Source organism: Oncorhynchus clarkii, chromosome 25, assembly GCF_045791955.1.
Source record: "Oncorhynchus clarkii lewisi isolate Uvic-CL-2024 chromosome 25, UVic_Ocla_1.0, whole genome shotgun sequence".
Lineage (NCBI taxonomy): Eukaryota > Metazoa > Chordata > Actinopteri > Salmoniformes > Salmonidae > Oncorhynchus > Oncorhynchus clarkii.
In genome coordinates this window covers 6872378-6894094 of record NC_092171.1, presented here as the reverse complement: position 1 = coordinate 6894094, position 21717 = coordinate 6872378, and the positions used below count along the sequence as shown (strand labels likewise).

Below are 21717 nucleotides of genomic sequence, written 5' to 3'. Positions count from 1 at the left end.
GTGAAAGCCCATCACCACATCCACCCCTTCTATCTCAGCGTTTCCCAAACTCGGGTCCTTGTGACCCGAAGTGGTGCACATTTAGTTTTTTTTCTAGCGCTACACAGCTGGTTCAAATAATCAACCAGTTGTCAAGCTTTTATCGTTTGAATCAGCTGTGTTGTGTTAGGGCAATAACTAAAATGTGCACCTCTTGGGTCATGAGTACCGAGTTTGGGAAATCCTTCTCTAATTATTCATGCTCTCCATTTTTATCCCCCCTCTTACTTTCTCTCCCTCCCTTGTCATACTCCAGTGTCTCTCTCTTTCTCTCCCTCCCTTGTCATACTCCAGTGTCTCTCTCTCTCTCTCCCTCCCTTGTCATACTCCAGTGTCTCTCTCTTTCTCTCTCTCCCTTGTCATACTCCAGTGTCTCTCTCTCTCTCCCTCCCTTGTCATACTCCAGTGTCTCTCTCTCTCTCCCTCCCTTGTCATACTCCAGTGTCTCTCTCTCTCTCTCCCTTCCTTGTCTTACTCCAGTGTCTCTCTCTTTCTCTCTCTCCCTTGTCATACTCCAGTGTCTCTCTCTCTCTCCCTCCCTTGTCATACTCCAGTGTCTCTCTCTCTCTCTCCCTCCCTTGTCATACTCTCCGTCTTTGCCCCTATGTCTTGTCATGTTCTATGGTGGAAGGTTGCTATTCTGGCCTAGTTCCGGCTCATTGCTGGGACTCCCCAGCGCGCGCGCACACACACCCAGCTCTAATCTGGGCTTTATAGAAAAGCTTTCATCTTAAAACTGGAGCATGATCCAGGGAGTCTTCAACTGTGGCTATGTTCACTCCACTCATCACACACACACGCCACACGCACGCACTCATACACACACACACACACGCACACACACACGCACACACACACACACACACACACACACTCCCTGCAGAGCCCAGTTAATTGCACAACCACGGCCCTCTGTGTATAGCAAATCAGGAGGCATGTGAGGTAGAGTTCTCAGCCTGAACCCGACGGTTCCCGACGGCCTTGTCTGGCCTGGTCTTATACCGGGTCGGGCCTCAAAGTTCTGCTCAGAAAACAAAACTTTGTCTGCGGACCTTTTAGCCTACTTTAGCCCTCTCTCAATCGCAGCAGCTGCAGACACTAGCAGCACCAGGATTCCAATATTGGCTGGGCCAGAGACATTTGTTATTTTTTTGATGATTCAAATGTTTCAAATTGCGATACGAATAGGCTGGAGTGCAGTCGGGAGAACGATGTTCCACAAGACCACGACAGGCAGCGCATCACAGTATCAGGACAAGCCCATATTCCAATAGCATCCGTTTACGCTGATACATCCTAACAAAATACAGTCTATGACTATCCTGCTAATGTGCCTTGCTGGACCTTGTGAACTATCGAAAGTTGACCCGTAACTGATCCAAATGTTTTCCTAATCAAACATGCATTCAAAACACAGGGCATTTAAATGCTAATTAAAATTAATTTTGGGCCGGAAATCTTGTTATTTATTTATTGTTTCATTATTTAATATTCCCTTTATTTCATTTTAAAATACAAATCTTGAAACACATGAATGAGTTGTATGCTATTTAATGGCATGAATGAATGATTGATTATATTGAAGGAGGCTGTTACGTTAAAACAGATCTTAACAGGACGTGCTCCCACAGCTCGATGGTAGGTAGATTATATAAGGCTGCTACGTAAATCAAGAGCAAAATAATACTCCCTGATTTAGGCTACATGATCGCATACTAAAAGGTTTAAGATCAAGAGATGAACTAACCCGAGATTAACTAACCAAATATACAGATGGAGATTCACTGAAACAAAAGCACATTGATTGATTCTCACACAAGTCAGAGACTTTTGGTAGGGAGTAGGACAGGCTACTACGCAAGTGAAGAGCAAAATCCACTTGTCAAGCTACATTACATGCTAGCAACATGAGCTAGAATCAAGGTGATCATGAGCGCTCACTTCAATTTAGCTAACACTTCCATAGCCTAATTGTTACCAAATAATCCAAACGTATATTCAGTGAAAACCAACCAAAACCGTGCCGAAATGAACATCTAGGTGACCACACACGACCATTGTTGTCACGTCTGCTTCTGGCTCCTTCCCTCCGGCCAGAATACTAACCACCGGTCCTGGGGGTTCATCATTACGCACGCCTGGCACTCATCATTACGCGCGTCTGTCAGTCATTATGATTCACCCCTGGACTCCATTACCTTCATCATTTCCTCCCCTTATTATGTCACTCTCCCAGGTTCACTCACCAGTTGGTATTGTTCTTGTGTATCGGCAAACTGCCTTATGTTAGTGTCGTGTTCTTGGTTTTGTTGTTTTATTAAAACGTTTCACCTACACCTGCTTCCGACTCACCTCCCCATCATTACAATGGTTTTAAATTAGTATAACAGTTGGATATGACTTTCAGAGTTTCAGTGTAAGCAAGAATGACTTGCATTCAATTGCATTGCATTGCGGCTCTCTGCGCTTTTTCTATGCCCTATGGCTGTTTCCTCATCTCCTCACTCTGCTGCCGTCCGCCTCCGCCACATTGTTCTCAACACCAGTTTAAATCAATACTGTTTTCTAGAAATCAGACTTTTTTTTTTCCGGGTACGGGCTCATTTAATTTCTGTGATGTGAGGCTGGACTGGGCTCAGGCTTCAGCTCACCGGTCTTGGGTCGAACCGGGCTTGAATTGTCAGGCCCCATAAACTCTAATATGAGGACAGGGCTCAAAGGCCCTTCGTGTATGTGTACCGTATCAGCTTATGCCTAGGCAGACGTCTGTTGTTGCGATGCTGTGCATGTGTATAAACTGTTTGCATGTTTAGAGAGAGAGAGACAGGGAGAGAGGGGGATGAAAGAGAGAGGTGTCTATTGTTCACATGTGTGTCTGTGCTGTGAATGAACCTACTTGAGGCATTTTGTGATTCTTTGGCAAGGCTTGAAAGGTGATATGAGAGAGAAAGAGAGAAACCGAGAGAGAGAGAGAGAGAGAGAGAGACGCACACACACACACACACACACAGAAAGAGTGCACTACCATGCAAAGTTTCCGCCTCTGCCTCTATAAGCTTTCTCATCATCCTGCTAACGGTAGCAGGATTTGTGCAGTAACAGGAACATGGTCTAATGGGGACAGCCTTTCAATTACAATGGCTAATGATTAGTAACCATAATAGCAAAGTATGCCTGAAAAGGCCTATGGGACCACTGTGTACACATCAAAACAATTCAGTGTGTGTGTGTGTGTGCGCCCCTCTGTCAATGGGTGTATTCCTGCCTGAGAATAGGCTACCCTCTTTGAATGTTTGGATGCATGCCTGTCTAAATATGTGTACGGGGTCTATTTGGGAGCAGAGAGTACAGTACATATGTGGGTGTGTGTTCAGTTGGATTACAGGCTTACAGCTGGTTCATGGTGACTATAGTAGTTGATGAATGGGGTGTTCTCAGTGTCGGTGAGGTCCCAATATAAATGAGACCTACATGAAGCCCAGTGGCTTTCCTCTAGGGCAGGCCTGGGCAAAGGCCTGCCCGTGGGCTGTATGCTCAGATCACATAAAGAATTTGCAATAGTAAAGTTTTGAAAAACATTAAAAGCCCAATGAATACTCTCCTTTGTGTAATGATTTAACTCCCACCGCACGTGGGACATTTATTTTGAAGGCACGTATAAATAACAACTGCACAAGGACAGACTATCAGGAATCAAGGTAAGACCCAGATGCAGGCACATCGAAGATGCAGGCACATCAAATTGTTTAATAGTTTAATATTTCAACAGGGGCAGGCAATAGACAGGTCAAGGCAGGCAGGGGTCAGTAAACCAGAGGTGGAGCAACAGTACCGGACGGCAGGCAGGCTCAGGGTCAGGGTAGGCAGAGGTCAACAATCCAGAGGTGGGGCAAATGTACATGTCGTCAGACAGGCTCAGGGTCAGGGTCAGGGGCAGGCAGAGTGGTCAGGCAGACGGGCTCAGAGTCAGGGCAGACAAGGGTCAAAACCAGGAGTACGAGAAAAAGGAGAGACTGGGAAAAGCAGGAGCTGAGAACAAAAACAGAAACAGGAGACAAAGGGCTGTTAGAAATAGGTTTGACTCTGGACACATGAAAGGTGGGATGTATACGAAGGGTTCGGGGCAACAGAAGACGAACAGCAGAGGGGCTAATAATCTTGGAGATGGGAAATGGGACAATAAACTGGGGGGAGAGTTTGCGGGATTCCACCCAGAGGGGCAGATCCCGAGTGGATAGCCATACCTTCTGCCCGAGACGATACCGGGGAGCCGTGGTCTGATGGCAATCGGCTTGTCGTCGATACCGGGAGGTGGTCTTGAGGAGGGCCGACCGGGCTTTCCTCCAGGTACGACGACAGCGGCGGGCAAACATCTGGGCAGAAGGTACACCGACCTCTTCCTCCTGCTTGGGGAAGAGCGGGGGCTGATACCCCAGAGAACACTCAAACGAAGATAGACCCATGGCAGAGCAGGGAAGGGTGTTGCGGGCATACTCGACCCACACCAGCTGCTGGTTCCAGGAGGTGGGGTTGGCGGAGACCAGGCAGCGCAGAGTAGTCTCAAGATCCTGGTTGGCTAGTTACGATTGGCCATTGGACTGGGGGTGGAACCCAGAGGACAAGTTAGCCGACGACCCAATGAGGGCACAGAACACCTTCCAGAACCGGGACAAGAACTGTAGCATCCGGTCGGAGACCATGTCCACGGGCAGTCCATGGATCCGGAAGACCGGAAATCCGAAATCCGAAATCCGGAAGATCAACTAGCTGAGCTGAACCCAGATCAGAAAATTATTTTCCTGCATTGGGTTATTCATCAGGAGGTGCTCTGTAAATGTTTTCTGAAAATGAGCCATGTTGTGGATACAGTCACTAAAGAGGTAAACTTCATAAGAGCAAAATCTTTAAACCACAGACAGTTTCTCATTGTTTGAAGAGACAGAGTCGGGTTATGCAGATCTCCCCAACCACACAAACGTGAGATGGCTGAGTTTGGGGAAGGTGCTTTAAAGGGTGTGGGACCTGAAGTCGGAGATTGCTGAGTTTTTGCAAATGAAAGGGAAATATGTGGATTTCCCTCAACTGCAAGGTATTGAATGGTTGACTGATTTTGCCTTCACTGTGGCCCTCATGAATGAACTGAATTCCAAACTACAAGGGAAGGGCCTTTTTGTTCATCAGATGTGCAGCCTTCTCAAAGCCTTCAAGTGAAAATTCCTCCTCCTGACCCGCCAAGTAGAAGCCAACAATCTCACCCACCTCCCGACACTACGAGTCTGTTCCCTATCAGATGACCAGCGGGAGAAGTATACATCGCTGCTGTGTGCTTTGAACGGTGAGTTTTCTCGTCGTTTTGAGTATTTCAAAGTGTTGGAAAATGACATGCTGTTGGTTTCCTCCACCTTCAATGTGGATAACGCTCCCACTGACCTGCAAATTGAGCTTATCGATCTTCAGTCTGATGCTGTGATTGGAGAACAATTCAAAACAATGTCACTGTCGAGGTTGCACCTCTCGATGAACAAAACAAAACTTTCCAAAGATTAGGAGTCATTTTCAGTGATGAAATATAACAAGTCAAGGCACAGATCTTCTCTTATTGACTCTCAGCTCTCAGCAATCCTGCACATAGCGACGTCAGAAACTATACCTGACTTCACTGCTCTAGTCAATGCCCATCAGAGACTTCACTCCTCACACTGACTGAGTAGTTTAAATGTAATGTTGAGCTCTCTCTCTCTTGTGGTTTTGTGCATACCTGTTAACAAGAGTTCTGTCTGTGGTGCTGAATGCACAGTGTACTTTTCCCTCTGTGTCGTTCTGTGCATGTTAAAAAAGTCAAATAAGTAGCATATCTGGATGTGATTTACAGTAGATATATCTGTCACACAGTCATACACATGATGTATAATCCTGTAATATGATTCTGGCCTGTGATGGCAAAAATATAATCTAATTTGGCCCTCCATGGAAAATCAGGCCTGCTCTAGGTACATGGCCTGGCACACACACACACACACACACACACACACACACACACACACACACACACACACACACACACACACACACACACACACACATAAACTCAAACACACACACCTTGGTCAGTGTCCTCCTCATTGCTCTGAAGTGGCTAACAGAAATATCACCAACAAGCTCTCGCAGAATTAGATGTTTAACCGTGTTCTCCAAACGTCAAATTTCTGATCCAGAGTCATGGGATTACCCAAATGAGTCATTAATCATGGAGTTATGCCCATCCGCCACCCCCGTCCACAATGCCCGAGCAAAACCCAAGCCTATTTGATGGTAATAGTGCTCACTGTTGCCACTAGTGGCCGGTTTTGAAGGCATGTCTTCAAGATAGACGTCCAATTTCGACATCAATCTTGAACGACCTGGCTGATTACCACAGAAACAGGCTGAGCTGGGACCCACACCACACTCTATGCACCCGGCTACCCAACACATGCACACAAATAGACACACACACCCCACTCTCCCCTGTGTACTTGGTGCGCTGGCACATAGTTAGCCTATGCATGCTGCCAATCCAGCCTAGAGCATAGAAGTAGACTTCCATCACCCACCCATTGACTTACAGTACATGGGTATAACACATTCTATGAATTCTATTTCTATGGGCTGGAGGCCCCAGAGACTCTGGGTTTGTTCAAAATGGCACCCTGTTCCCTACGTAGTGCCCTGGGGCCTGGTCAAAAGTAACACATTAGACTAGCCTACATAGTGAATAGGGTGCTATTTTAGACGCAGACTCAGTCAAGTGTTTTAATGAGGAAGCCTTTACTAACTGCTTAGCTGCCGTGTCTCTGCCTCTCTCCACACTGACCAGAGGAGATGTGTGGGCCTCTCTTTGTCGCGGCCCGGCTAATTGCTGCTCAACAACGTCTCTTGCTGTCCCGTCTCATCGATAAAGGCCCTCCGTAGGGAAACCTGGAGGCACCTAAAGACAAACAAACCTGAACGGCCAATCGATATGAGTGAATGTGAGCGTTACCGGTCAGCCAAAGGCTCCGAACGTGTGTGTGTTTTGTGTGTGGGGTGGGTGGGGTCGGGGAGGTTTGTGTGTGTGCATGCGTGTGTGTCTGTGTGTGTAATTCTCCAGTGCTTCCTGTGTTCTCCTATGGGATCTTTACCCATCACTACTCCACTCTGGGCTGTTGTCTGCCTCTGCATTTTGATGCGGCCCTTATCACAGATCTCAGAACAGGCTTCACACAGCTATAATTCTAAATCCCCTTGACTTGAATGCCATAGATAGATTATCTTAATGTGTTTTTCATATTGAGGCCATAAACTATCAAAATGAAGAAAGTCGCACACTCCATGTATAAACTCCCAGCAATTGAATGGGCATTTACCTAATACATTGCTGGGAGTTTATACATGGAGTGTTCGACTTTCTTTATTTTGATAGTTTATAGTTTCGCCGTTAGTCAGCACCTCCACACAAACTATTATTTCTGGTTGTGCACCAGCTCATGTTTTTTAAATTTCATATTGAGGCCACCAGTTGCGTATAAAGGTTCATATTTAAAGCTGGAATCCATACTTGGGGAAACTGCCAACATGCTCTAACAGTCTCACTGCAGAATTAGACGTTTATTCACGTTTCTGCCAACATCAAATTTTGTAAGTTGTTTCAAACTGCAAATTCAGAAGGTTAATAAGGGTTAAGGTTTTTGATATGCTAAAACAACGTTAAAACATGAAGTTTAAAGGCACTCATTCAGAATGGTTAAGGTAAGGGATAAGATGTGTCCACCACTGGGACCGAACACCCGTAACGCGTCAAGCACAAGCGTATATCCTTTTCCGATATTATAACAACAAAGAAGTTACTTTAAACAGCTGACACTGTTTTCTTTTCATCTGACGTCATTGAAAGGCATTGCATGCGCAATAGAAGAACAGTGTACCGTATTTTTTCTCTCCTCACCATTCTGAATGCTCCTCTCCTCCATTTCATAAGTGGATTTCAGCTTAAAAAAGAGACCCTTTTTTAAACACTTTTTTAAATCAGATATCGGACCATTTTATAATCCACTGACTATGTCATTGTCTGCTGCAGCCTATATGGCCACTCTGTATTAGAGGTCGACCGGTTATGATTTTTCAACGCCGATACCGATTATTGGAGGACCAAAAAAGCCGATACCGATTAATCGGTGATTTAAAAAAAAATGTATTTGTAATAATGACAATTACAACAATACTGATTGAACACTTATTTTAATTTAATATAATACATAAATAAAATAAATTTAGCCTCAAGTAAATAATGAAAGATGTTCCATTTGGTTTAAATAATGCAAAAACAAAGTGTTGGAGAAGAAAGTAAAAGTGCAATATGTGTTATGTAAGAAAGCTAACGTTTCAGTTCCTTGCTCAGAACATGAAAGCTGGTGGTTCCTTTTAACATGAGTCTTCAATATTCCCAGGTAAAAAGTTTTAGGTTGTAGTTATTATTGGAATTATAGGACTATTTCCCTCTATACCATTTGTACTTCATTATCCTTTGACTATTAGATGTTCTTATAGGCACTTTAGTATTGCCAGTGTAACAGTATAGCTTCCGTCCCTCTCCTCGCTCCTCCCTGGGCGTGAACCAGCAACACAACGACAACAGCCACCATCGAAGCAGCGTTACCCATGCAGAGCAATGCTTGACGCAATGCTTGACGCACAATGACAATTGCTTGACGCAATGCTTGACGCAAAATTTTGCCAGCACAGCTGCTGGCAAAATGCACGAAAGTGCTGTTTGAATGAATGTTTACGTGCCTGCTTCTGCCTTCCACCACTCAGTCAGATACTTAGATACTTGTATGCTTGTATGCTCAGTCAGATTATATGCAACGCAGGACACGCTAGATAATATCTAGTAATATCATCAACCATGTGTAGCTAACTAGTGATTATGATTGATTGTTTTTTATAAGATAAGTTTAATGCTAGCTAGCAACTTACCTTGGCTTATTGCATTCGCGTAACAGGCAGTCAGTCTCCTTGTGGAGTGCAAGGAGAGAGAGGCAGGTCGTTATTGCGTTGGACTCGTTAACTGGTTGCAAGATTGGATCCCCCGAGCTGACAAGGTGAAAATCTGTCATTCTGCCCCTGAACGAGGCAGTTAACCCACCGTTCCTAGGCCGTCATTGAAAATGAGAATGTGTTCTTAACTGACTTGCCTAGTTAAATAAAGGTATTTTAAAAAAATACAGATTTCCGATTGTTATGAAAACTTGTAATCGGCTCTAATTAATCGGCCATTCCGATTAATCGGTCGACCTCTACTCTGTATCTCTGCTTGAAGTGTTTTCTCTGTTCCTATGTGACTCGTCCTGCCACAGTGTCATCTCTCCCCCCATTCTCTCCCGCCGTATATTTGCTTTTGTTCTTGTCTCCCTGCCCGCCGAGCTGACTCACAATGATGATCTTGACCAAGCCGTAAAAGGTCAAGGTTAGCCAACAAATTGCCTCAAAGCAATCAGCCCTATCGGTCTCTCTGCTAACACACCATTTGCTCTCTCTCTCTCTCTCTCTCTCTCTCTGTTTACCCACGCGACTCGTGTCAGGGGGTCCGCCCACTTTGAAGTCGCACCTCTAGAGCAAGGGCTCTGCGAGAGCCGGGGACATCAAAGCAACCGTGGTCCACGTGGTGGTGACATTTCGGCGGCAGCGTGACCCAGTGGGGTGTAGCAGGGATTGGGACGATGTGGCTCAGCTGTCCTTTAAGACCCCTGGCTGCTCCAGGGCTGTGGGGTGTTTGCCTCTACTCTACACAGGATTGGCTTTCATTACATGAAACAGGATCCCCCCCACTTACCCCTCGGCCAACAATAGAGCCACCACAGTGCTCTGAAGTTCATACAATCTACTGTAACCAGAACTTCTGTGGACACACATGTGCTCCAAACACACACACAAGCACACGCACATGGTCGCGGGCGCCCGTACACACACACACACACACGTTAAACACACAGACACAGAGACGGACGGACAGACAGACACACACACAGACACTCACACACAAAGGGAAAGTGTGTGAAAGGGTAGCTAGGGGTGCCCTTGTCACCTGGCCTTTCCTGTCAAGTTTGGTGCGAGTTCATCACAACACAAGTCATTCTGCTGCTATGCCTACTTCAATACATTGTAACATACCCAATATCAAAGCATGTAATCCACACAGGTTCAGTAGCTGAAGGAATGTTTTTATGTGTGTAGGCTGGTGTAGCTGTTTAGGCTTAAACAGCGTTACAGACAGGTGTTATTAATGTGTCGGCCCACAGGGTACCACATGTAGGGGTGTCATGATCTCCCCAACAGCTGTCTTCAGCTGTGGCTGGTATTGTAAACACCTTCTAAAGCCAGGCTTGGTTAGAAGGCTTGGCCCTGGATATTGTGTGAGTCCAAGGACAAACAAAACAAACGAGCATAAGATGAGGAAAGACCATGACTGTGTTCTATTACAATGTAGAGGATGAACTAGGGGAGATCCCCTTACGTTGGTTCACTCACATTCAGTCCCTGGTGACCGTGTCGTTGTGTGTGTCTGTGCCGTGTCTGTGTCTGCAGAGCTGTTTCAAACATTTCTAGGAATCAACATGTTTCCAGGAATGCTAGCTGTTACAAAGCCATCTCGTTGATGGAAATGTGTGTGTGTGTGTGTGTGCGTTGTCCCAGGTGGAGATCGAGAAGCTCGACTACCACCACTACCTCCCTTTGTTCTTCGACGGGCTGTGTGAGACTGTGCACCCCTATGAGTTCTTCGCCCGCCAGGGGGTCCACGACATGCTCGAGCACGGGGGCACCAAGATCCTGCCCGTCATCCCCCAACTCATCATCCCCATCAAAAGTGAGTGGCTAAACGTTATTGAAGCGTCACAGAAAACACTGCCGTAACGTTATTACAGCACAGACACTACTGTTAAACGCAACCACAACACTTATCATCATCCTTTTCAAGACTGAGTGGCCCCAAACATTACAGCAACATCGCAGGAACAGTGGCACAACATTATCAGACCATAAACACGACTCTTTCATACAACCACAACCCTCTCGCAGCAAATCTAGGCCAAATCTCCTATAACAAGATTATAAAGAGATAATTTACCAACGTGTGGCCAGTAACCACAAGCCGGAAAGACATGGATTGACAATGGATAAACCCCCAATGCCCTATTCTTCAGCCACTAGTTGTTGCCATCCACACAGTGAAGACCTCAGTGAAAAGCCCACATATGGCTCCTTGCATCTTCCAGACCTATTATTATTAGACAGCAGGGCTAAGTGTTCTTGTTTTGCTGTTAGTGGATGAGACCCAGTCATAAGGCAAGGCTGCCAAGCTCCCATGAATATGGGGACGCGCTACATTTAAATGTGCTTTGCCTCTCTGACTCTGGCGAGTCCGGCAGGACAGCACCTCATTGGTTCGGTAACGTCTGCTTCCAACTCACTCCCTCAAACAGGTGGATCCCTTGAACGCAGCTCACTTTCCAGCCCACTTTCCAGCTGACACTCTCAAACACCTAGATCCCCCTGAACGCAGCTCAATTTCCAGCCCACTTTCCTGCTCACACTCTCAAACACATAGATCCCCTGAACGCAGCTCAGTCTCCAGATCCCAATCACCTGAATTCTAACCACCTGTTCACACACCTATATGTCATTATCACACCCTATTTAGTTCAGTTCTTTGCACCCCATCACTGTGAGGTATTGTTTGTTTTGTGACACACGTCTTTCGGAGCTCTGTTTTTCCCGTGATTTACTCCTCCCGTGTATGCTAGTTTTTTCCTGCCTCACTAACGACACTTTTTGCCTGCCTCACTAACGACACTTTTTGCCTATTCCCTGCCTGTACTTTAGCCTATCGGATTTCCTGTTATCAACCTATTTCCTGACCTCCCGGACTATGTTACTAGCCTTTTCCCTGCCTGTACTTTAGCCTATCGGATTTCCTGTTATCAACCTATTTCCTGACCTTCCGGACGACGCTACTAGCCTTTTCCCTGCCTGTACTTTAGCCTATCGGATTTCCTGTTATCAACCTATTTCCTGACCTCCCGGACTATGTTACTAGCCTTTTCCCTGCCTGTACTTTAGCCTATCGGATTTCCTGTTATCAACCTATTTCCTGACCTTCCGGACGACGCTACTAGCCTTTTCCCTGCCTGTCTACCTGCTACCTGCCTCCTCCTGTCGTCCTTTGCAATAAACACCCGCTGCGTCCTGCGCTTGAAACCAGCACTCTGTCTCCCCTCGTGTTCATTACAGGTTTGTCCTGAAATCACACGCACAGTTGGCAGGCCGCAGGCTAGTTGGTCACGTCCAGGGGTGAGCGGGGACTAGCAAAAATAGCTTCAACATTTAGACAGGGATGAAACGACGAACACACAGGCTTCTAAGTTGTTATATGTAGAAAAATATATAATGTATGATTCAGTATGCTTGTATGCTAGCATGCTCTCACTCGCTCACACACACACACACAAACATACGCTAACTTTCCACACACTGAGAGGGTTTGTTTTGCAATGGAGCCAACTAAGTGTCAGTTTCAAAGTGGGAGATTTTAAGCGGCGCCCAGTAAGTGAGTTTGAGCAGTTGGCCGTGTGTGTGTGTGTGTGTGTGTGCGCTCAGTGTTTCAGCGCCTGCTGAGGCAGAGGGGTGGAACGACCAACATGAGGCAGGGCCGCTGGAGACATGAAGACATGCTGACAGGTTGACCCTGGCAATAGAGTACACACACACTCACACACACACACACTGCTTACTGAGTCGCAACAGAGGACGGACAGAGCATGGCCCAGTGCACATCATAACACAACGGTGTGTGTGTGTGTACATGTGTTTTGGTTTTTGTGTATGTGACTTTTAGTTGTTTACTTGATTTACACTAGAATTCCCATTTTTCAATTTATTCACATAGTTTGTTTAATTTACCAATTGATTTCATTTGAGAAAGTCTGATTGCTGTCTGGTCATGCGTTCAGCTGTTTCACAACACTCTAAAACCAAATGGCTCCATATCGATATATGATTTTTAGACTATCGACAACTCATAAATGTGATTAATGTGTTTTATAAATAAAAGAGAGCTGACATTGTGTTTTTGACTGAGACGATTATTGCTTTGATGCCTCGTTTTCAAAAATTGTCCTTGGTGGTACTAGGCCTATACTGCTTAGATCTGTATCCTCTCATACACGTGTTCAAACACACACACACACACACACACACACACACACACACACTCATACCCGTGTCCACGTAGCCACTATGTCCACTCATGCATACTGACTCCCTCATATAGTAGCTACAAATTCCTAAGACCCAAAGGTGAACCATTCCTTATGAAAACGCACATCTAGCTGTGATAATGGAATTTTAAATGGCCTGCTTGTTATTAGCTTCTTGGTTTATTAAAATCAGGCCCATTTTTGCCTGCCATGCGTCAAACCCGCCGGCCCATGTCTGTGTTGCAGATTAATTACTTTTCAATAGAACTCCAAGGAAGGAGGGAAAAAATAAGTGCAGGCTGCAATCTGAAAGGCAGAAAGTTTTCTCTGACTGACGTTAATATAGAAGCCTCCATCTGGCTGGCGCCGGCGGGCTGTTATCTTGCGACTGGCTAAATCACGTTGTTGGACTCTGAATTTTGATGATCATGAGTCATGACTTCGGGTCACCCGATGAGAATACGCAATGGGCTGTGCCGTTGTCATAGACCTTTACTCTGAAACTGAACTCAGGTCAATGTGGAGTGCGCTGGCCTCCTTGCACCCACCTGTCACAGAGGCTACATTAGGCTAGAACAGGGTTCCCTAAATGGGTTTCCAAACCTAGGTCCGCAGGTTTTCTTAGCAAAATAATAAGGGAAGGGGATACCTAGTCAGTTGTACAACAATGCATTCAACTGAAATGTGTCTTCTGCATTTAACCCAACCCCTCTGAATCAGAGAGGGGGGGCTGCCTTAATTGACATCCACGTCTTCAGCACCCGGGGAACAGTGGGTTAACTGCCTTGCTCAGGGGCAGAACGACAGATTTTTACTTTGTCAGCTCAAGGGATTTGATCAAATCCTGGGATTTGAGCCTGCAACCTTTCGGTTACTGGCTCAACTCTCCAACCCATCACCTGCCGACCAATTGTGGATTAAATTGATTAAATTGAGATTTCTTGTCACTGGCCTACACTTAATACATTCCTTAATGTCAAAGTAGAATTATGTTTTTCAAATTCTTTACAAATTAACAAAACATTTAAAGCTGAAAAATTTCTTTCTAAGTATTCAATCCCTTTGTTATGCCAAGCCTAAATAAGGTCAGGACTAAAAATGTGCTTAAAACCTGTTTGGGATAGGGGGCAGCATTTTCACGTTCGGATGAAAAGCGTGCCCAGAGTAAACTTCCTGCTACTCTGGCCCAGAAGCGAATATATGCATATCATTAGGAGTATTTGATAGAAAACACTCTGAAGTTTCTAAAACTGTTTGAATGATGTCTGTGAGTGTAACAGAACTCATATGGCAGGCGAAAACCTGAGAAAAATCCAACCAGGAAGTGGGAAATCTGAGGTTCGTAGTTTTTCAACTCATTGCCTATCGAATATACAGTGTCTATGGGGTCATATTGCACTTTCTAAGGCTTCCACTAGATGTCAACAGTCTTTAGAACCTTGTTTGAGGCTTCTACTGTGAAGTGGGGGCGAATGGGAGCTGAATCAACCAGAGGCCTGGCAAAGTGCCATGAGTTGATCACGCGCGCTCATTGATTCTATACATCGTTTGACATGTTTCTACGAACTGTAATATAACTCTTTGAACTTTTCTGAACTTTCGCCTGGACCTGCCCGCGCTTCGTGAGTTTGGATTTGTTTACCAAACGCGCTAACAAAAGGAGGTATATGGACATAAATAATGGACTCGATCGAACACAACAAACATTTATTGTGGAACTGGGATTCTGGGAGTGCATTCTGATGAAGATCATCAAAGGTAAGTGAATATTTATAACGCTATTTTTGACTTTTACTGACTCCACAACATGGTGGATATCTGCATGGCTTGTTTTTTGTGTCTGAGCGCCGGGACTCAGATTATTGCATGGTCTGCTTTTCCGTAAAGCTTTTTTGAAATCTGACACAGCGGTTGCATTAAGGAGAAGTATATCTATAATTCTGTGCATAATTGTTGTATCTTTTATCAAAGTTTATTATGAGTATTTCTGTAAATTGATGTGGCTCTCTGAAAATTCGCCAGATATTTTCGAGGCACAACATTACTGACCATAAAGCGCCAATGTAAACTGAGATTTTATCAAACAAAACATACATGTATTGTGTAACATGAAGTCCTATGAGTGCCATCTGATGAAGATCATCAAAGGTTAGTGATTTATTTTATTTATATTTCTGCTTTTTGTGACTCCTCTCTTTGGCTGGAAAATGGCTGTGTGTTTTTGTGACTAGGCTCTGACCTAACATAATCATATGGTGTGCTTTCGCTGTAAAGCCTTTTTGAAATCGGACACAATTGGTAGATTAACAAGTCACATAATAAGTTGCCTGGACTCACTCTGTGTGCAATAATAGTGTTTAACATTATTTTTGACTGACTACCTCATCTCTGTACTCCACACATACAATTATCTGTGTGGTCCCTCAGTCGAGCAGTGAATTTCAAACACAGATTCAACCACAAAGATTGGGGGGATTTTCCAATGACTCGCAAAAAAGGGCACATATTGGTATATATATATATACATATAAAAAGAGACACTGAATATCCCTTTGGATGGTGTATCAATACACCCAGTCACTACAAAGATACAGGCATCCTTTCTAAATGAGTTGCCGGAGAGGAAGGAAACCACTCAGAGATTTCACAATGAGGCCAATGGTGACTTTAAAACAGTTCCAGAGTTTAATGGCTGTGATAGGAGAAGACTGAGGATGGATCAACAACATTGTAGTTACTCCACAATACTAACCTAATTGACAGAGTTAAAAGAAGGAAGCCTGTACAGAATAAAAAATATTCCAAAACATGCATCTGGTTTGCAACAAGGCACTAAAGTAACACTACAAAGAAATTTGCAAAGCAATTTACTTTTTGTCCTGAATGCAAAGTGTTGTTTGGTGAAAATACAATACAACACATTACTGAGTAAGACTCCATACTGTCAAGCATTGTGGTGGCTGCATCATGTTATGGGTTTGCTTGTAATTGTTAAGGACTGAGGAGTTTTTCGGGATAAAAAATCAATTGAATGGAGCTAAGCACGGGCCAACTCCTAGAGGAGAACCTGGTTCAGTCTGCTTTCCACCAGACACTGGGAGATGAATTCCCCTTTCAGCAGGACAATAACCTAAAACAGATTAACCCAAATCTACACTGGAGTTGCTTACCAAGAAGACAGTGAATGTTCCTGAGTGGCCGAGTTACAGTTTTGACTTAAATATGCTTGTAAATCTATGGCAAGACCTGAAAAAAGTTGTCTACCAATGATCAACAACCAATTTTACAGAGCTTGACGATTTTTGAAAAGAATAATGGGCAAATGTTGCACAATTCAGGTGTAGAAAGCTCTTAGAAACTCAGAAATACATACATCTGTAATTGCTGCCAAAGGTGACTCTAACATGTATTAGACTCATGACTCATGGGGCTACTTATCAAATCAAGATATGTTAGAATTTTCCTCCACTTTGACATTAGATAATTTTGTGTAGATTGTCGACAAAAATGACAATTACATTTATTTTAATCCCACTTTGTAACACAACAAAATGTGAAAAAAAGTCTAAAAAAAGTTCTTGCGGACAATTTCCCTTCTACAAATGATTAGTAATTATATTTTTAACCCCCTGACCATCCGCTCAAGAAATAAAATCAGCCCACGGCTGAATCTAGTTGATAATCCCTGGGCTAGAATGATTGAGAAAAGATTGAGTATTATGATGTGTTGCTTTTGAAACCTTGAAAGGCCTCAATCATGGCACAGGAGGGATTCTTTTTAGCACTTTGAGCCCAGATTGTCTGTAAAATAACACAGACAAACTTTAACATTGTCATTCCAACACTACCTTTTTCAATCGGAGGAAATAAATTATGAGAAAATTATACTGATATGCTGTCACAAGCATTTCCTACCCTCTTTAAATAAGGAACAAAATTCTCAGCCACGTCTCCATTGAGCCTCCACAGATTGGCGTAACATTTGTTCACTCTACGAGACCAAAATTAAATTTTCATTACAAGGAGATCCCCGGCTTAGGAAAGAGAACATTTCGCAGTGATCTGAAAAGTATATTTATATTACAACAAACTCGATTGACTAAAATCTTCAAAATGCCACTCACCTGTGACATTTGGGGGAGATGAGAATACAACGCTGCGCTTATTTTTTTGGGAGAACAGAATATCTAATAGACGCGGCTTGAATAGATGATTACTTTATTCATATCCGATGTGATGCGGATTGTACCAAACGTTAATACATCCGACTCAGATTCTCCCCCTTTTGTGAGAGGCGAGAGCCTGGATGAATAATTGAACAGTCCCACGGTCCAAATGTCACAGCTACGGAAAATTGTTTGCACTTGTGGTAATTAGAATTTCATTATTTGTTATGTGCGTTTGAAATCCCTGTCAGTCCAGATTCAACCTTATTACCGTGATGGCAGATAGCTCTCCCCGTGTGTGAAGGAACAGGAGAAAGATCCTATAATGGATACGCTCATACTGCCTTGTCTGTAACACTAATACACGCACAGTCACACGTGCATGCACACACACGTGCGCGTAAACGCACAAAAAAGCACATGCACACCCACACACACACACATTGAATGGAATGTATAAAATATGAAGGCTTGGAATGAAAGATGATAGGACCATCCATTCTTCATGTTCACATCCTGTCACACAGAGCATGTGTATAAGTGACACCCCTGGGTTTGACGACACAATGTCCTTGTAATGGAATGTTAGCGGTGTGTGTATGAGTGTGTCATCGGTGTGTGTGGATTACATATTCTCTGTCTCTGACTGAGAGTGGGTTTGACATGAATATCACTTGTTTGTGATTGTGTGCATGCCTGTGTGTGTGCGTGCGTGTGTGTGCGTGCAAGTGTGTGTTTTTTGCGTGCATGCGAATGTGTGTGTGTGTGTGCATCACCTCTCCAGAGCTGTTTTTCCCCTCTCATGTCAACCTGTCAGGCCTGTCTCGGTGCAGTGCAGTAGGGCTGGAAGGGAGGCTGTGTCTGCGTGTGTGACAGCCATGCATTTGAATATGAGCTGTTTTAACACTCAGGCCACAGGTGACGCCGCATGCCGCTCCCTAAGTGTACTAACTGTCATACTACCCATTTTATGGTTCCTGACCCCCCCCCCTCCCCCTCTCTCCCTCGCTCCCCTCCTTCGCCTGCTAACATAATTCATTCTCACCCTCTATGTCAGACATGTGTTTTCCCCCAGATAGCTTAGCTTCTCCCTTTTATTATTCAAGATTTGTTTTTGCATGAATAGTTATAACTCCTTTTAGTTCTGTTTATGACAATATCCACTTAAAGGGACTAAGAGCTATTGGGACTGTCCTCTAGCTGCTTCAGCGGCTTTGAAGATAAATGTTTTAACGGTTAGATTGTGTTTATCTTGGTTTTAAATGGGCAATCTGCTACATCCATTTTAGGACTTAGAAATTAATGATATACAGTGCATTCGGAAAGTGTTCAGACCCCTTGAATTTTACAACATTTTGTTACGTTACAGCCTTAATCGAAAATGGATTCAATTGCTCTTCCCCCTCATCAATCTACACAGGTTTTCATAAGGGATCTCTCTGTACTTTGCTCTGTTCACCTTTCCCTTGATCCTGACTAGTCTCCCAGTCCCTGCCACTGAAAAACGTCCCCACAGCATGATGCTGCCACTACCATACTTCATCGTAGGGATGATGCCAGGTTTCCTCCGGACGTGACGCTTGGCATTCAGGACAACGAGTTCAATCTTGGTTTCATCAGGCCAGAGAATCTTGTCTCTCATTGTCTGAGAGTCTTTAGGTGCCTTTTGGCAAACTCCAAGGTTGTCATGTGCCTTTTACTGAGGAATTGCTTCCGTCTGGTCACTCTACCATAATAGTCTGAAAGGTGGGGTGCTGCAGAGATGGTTGTCCTTCTGGAAGGTTCTCCCATTTCCACAGAGGGACTCTGGAGCTCTGTCAGAGTGACCATCGGGTTCTTGGTCACCTCCCTGACCAAGAATAATGGCCAATGTGTTTTTGGGAACCTTCAATGCTGCAGACATTTTAGTACCCTTCCCCAGATCTGTGCCTCGACACAATCCGTTCTCGGAGCTTTACGGACAATTCCTTCGATCTCATGGCTTATGGGGAGTGGGGCAAACAAGTATTTGATACACTGACGATTTTGCAGGTTTTCCTACTTACAAAGCATGTAGAGGTCTGTCATTTTTATCATAGGTACACTTCAACTGTGAGAGACGGAATCTAAAACAAAAATCCAGAAAATCACATTGTATGATTTTTAAGTAATTAATTTGCAATTAAACAGCAGCAATGCAGTTCTTGACACACTCAAACTGGAGCACCTGGTACCTACTACCATACCCCGTTCAAGGGCACTTAAATATTTTGTCTTACCCGTTCTTCACCCTCTGAATGGCACACATATACAAATCCTTCTTTAACCTGTCTCCTCCCCTTCATCTACGCTGATTGAAGTGGATTTAACAGGTGACATCAATAAGGGATCATAGCTTTCACCTGGATTCACCTGGCCAGTCTATGTCATGGAAAGGTTTGTACATTCAGTGTACACTTGGCTTGTCCTAGGTCATTTGTAAACAATACATTTTGATACATTACTAGCTCAAAAAACTGAATCTGCAACAATGACAAGTTAATTAGTGGGTGATGTATATTTCAGAACCAAAGTGGGGGGGACAAAAAGTTGTCTACTTTGCCCCCCCACCCCCCTTAATCTGATAGTGGTAATGGGGTGGTAGACGCCTAGTCTCCCTTATTGCTCAGATCAGGTGCCTACATAGTGGCACACACACACACACACACACACACACACACAGACACACACAGACACAGACACACAGAAGTTGTCTCAGACAGATCCAGCTCATAGAGGCCCAGCTTTTGAGCTCCATCAGCAAGCGATTTTAAGAATGGAAAATTAATTTGTTTATGCAACTAATGTTATCGCATCGAAACGAATCGCATCAAATCGTTTCAAACTAAAACATATCGTTCACGCATCATATCATAACCCATGTCTCAAGATGCATATCAAATCCTAAATTCTTGCTTGAGAAATTGCTCTTTGCTAAGAAGCATTTTCTTTCTTGTTGACCATTTTTATTGAGAACAATCACAGTAAGGTACTTAATTGTTACCCAGAAATGATTTAATATGGATAAAAATGGCTGCATTGGACCTTTAAAGCAACACTTTCTTATTGTAATGAGCCAGATAAACCACAGGTACATAACAGCAGGGGTCTGTGGAAGTCTATTGGTTTGTTAGAGTCCAAGATTAAGGGATGGTTCAAAAGGAGGAAAACATATGTAAGGAGTCACCTGAGAAGTGCCACACACACCTCTCCTCCCACCAATCTGCCCACTAACACCCACACAGAGACACGCACGCACACGCAGCGACATACTGTACATGCATGTATGTACACACACACTCACACACCAAATGTCGCCCACACACACAAGCTAGTAATCCTTAGTTACAAATCACAGATGTTTTCCTCTCTTCCGTCCCTTTTTTTCTCCCTCTTTTGTTCTCCCTATCAGCGGGAGATGGAGTTAAGTGCAGCTGTCGGCCAAATTGCCAGTGATTGTCTCTCACTTATTCCTTCCTGTCTCTGTGGTGCCTTTTGAAATCTCTGATTGCAGCCAGTCATTTCAAGTCAAAGGCTGGCACCAAAAACCATTGATTTCAGTGGAGGTAGTGTGAATGCCGCGTGACCTCATTCTGTCTTTTCTGCTAAATGTGCTAAATGTTAACAATAGGGGGGCTGAATCGTTAATTCTCAATCACACACCACCCTAGGGAAAGCCTCTATGAAAACAAGCACACACACACACACAACCCCCTCTCCCAGACCTGTAACCCCTGACCTCTATCCTGTGTGCACTCCATAGAAATAGAATCACTAGATGAGCCGTCGCCATTCAAATCAATGTATAGGTCCGGGTGGACGGCGGCCATATTGAATGTACCAATAACTATGATAATGAATTCATTCTATTTCTATGGTGCCCATAACCATGTAAATCAATGTATGGTTATGAGTGTACCCATAACAATAATATTATATTTCTTTGGTGCCCTTCCTCTCTGTCTCACAGATGCCTTGAACACGCGGAACAGGCAAGTGATCTGCACCACGCTGAAGGTGCTGCAGCACCTGGTGGTGTCTGGAGAAATGGTGGGAGAGGCCCTGGTACCCTACTACAGACAGATCCTGCCCATCCTCAACATCTTCAAGAACATGAACAGTGAGTCACTTACATTATAGATCTAGCCTATACTGTGTGTCTGGCAGTATGTGTATGTTGGTGAATTTGACGGGTAGTCCGAGCGGGATTTAAACGCGCGACC

At 44.3% G+C, this 21717-nt stretch overlaps 1 protein-coding gene across 1 annotated transcript in view; it reads left to right on the top strand.

Moving 5' to 3' along the window:
• LOC139383359 (PARK2 co-regulated) overlaps positions 1-21717 on the top strand; it is a 245887-nt gene that overhangs the window by 108320 nt on the left and 115850 nt on the right. The window contains exons 3-4 of the mRNA XM_071127870.1: positions 10750-10921; positions 21465-21614. Of these exons, the coding sequence (XP_070983971.1) occupies positions 10750-10921; positions 21465-21614 (322 nt within the window). The remainder of the gene's footprint in view (positions 1-10749; positions 10922-21464; positions 21615-21717) is intronic.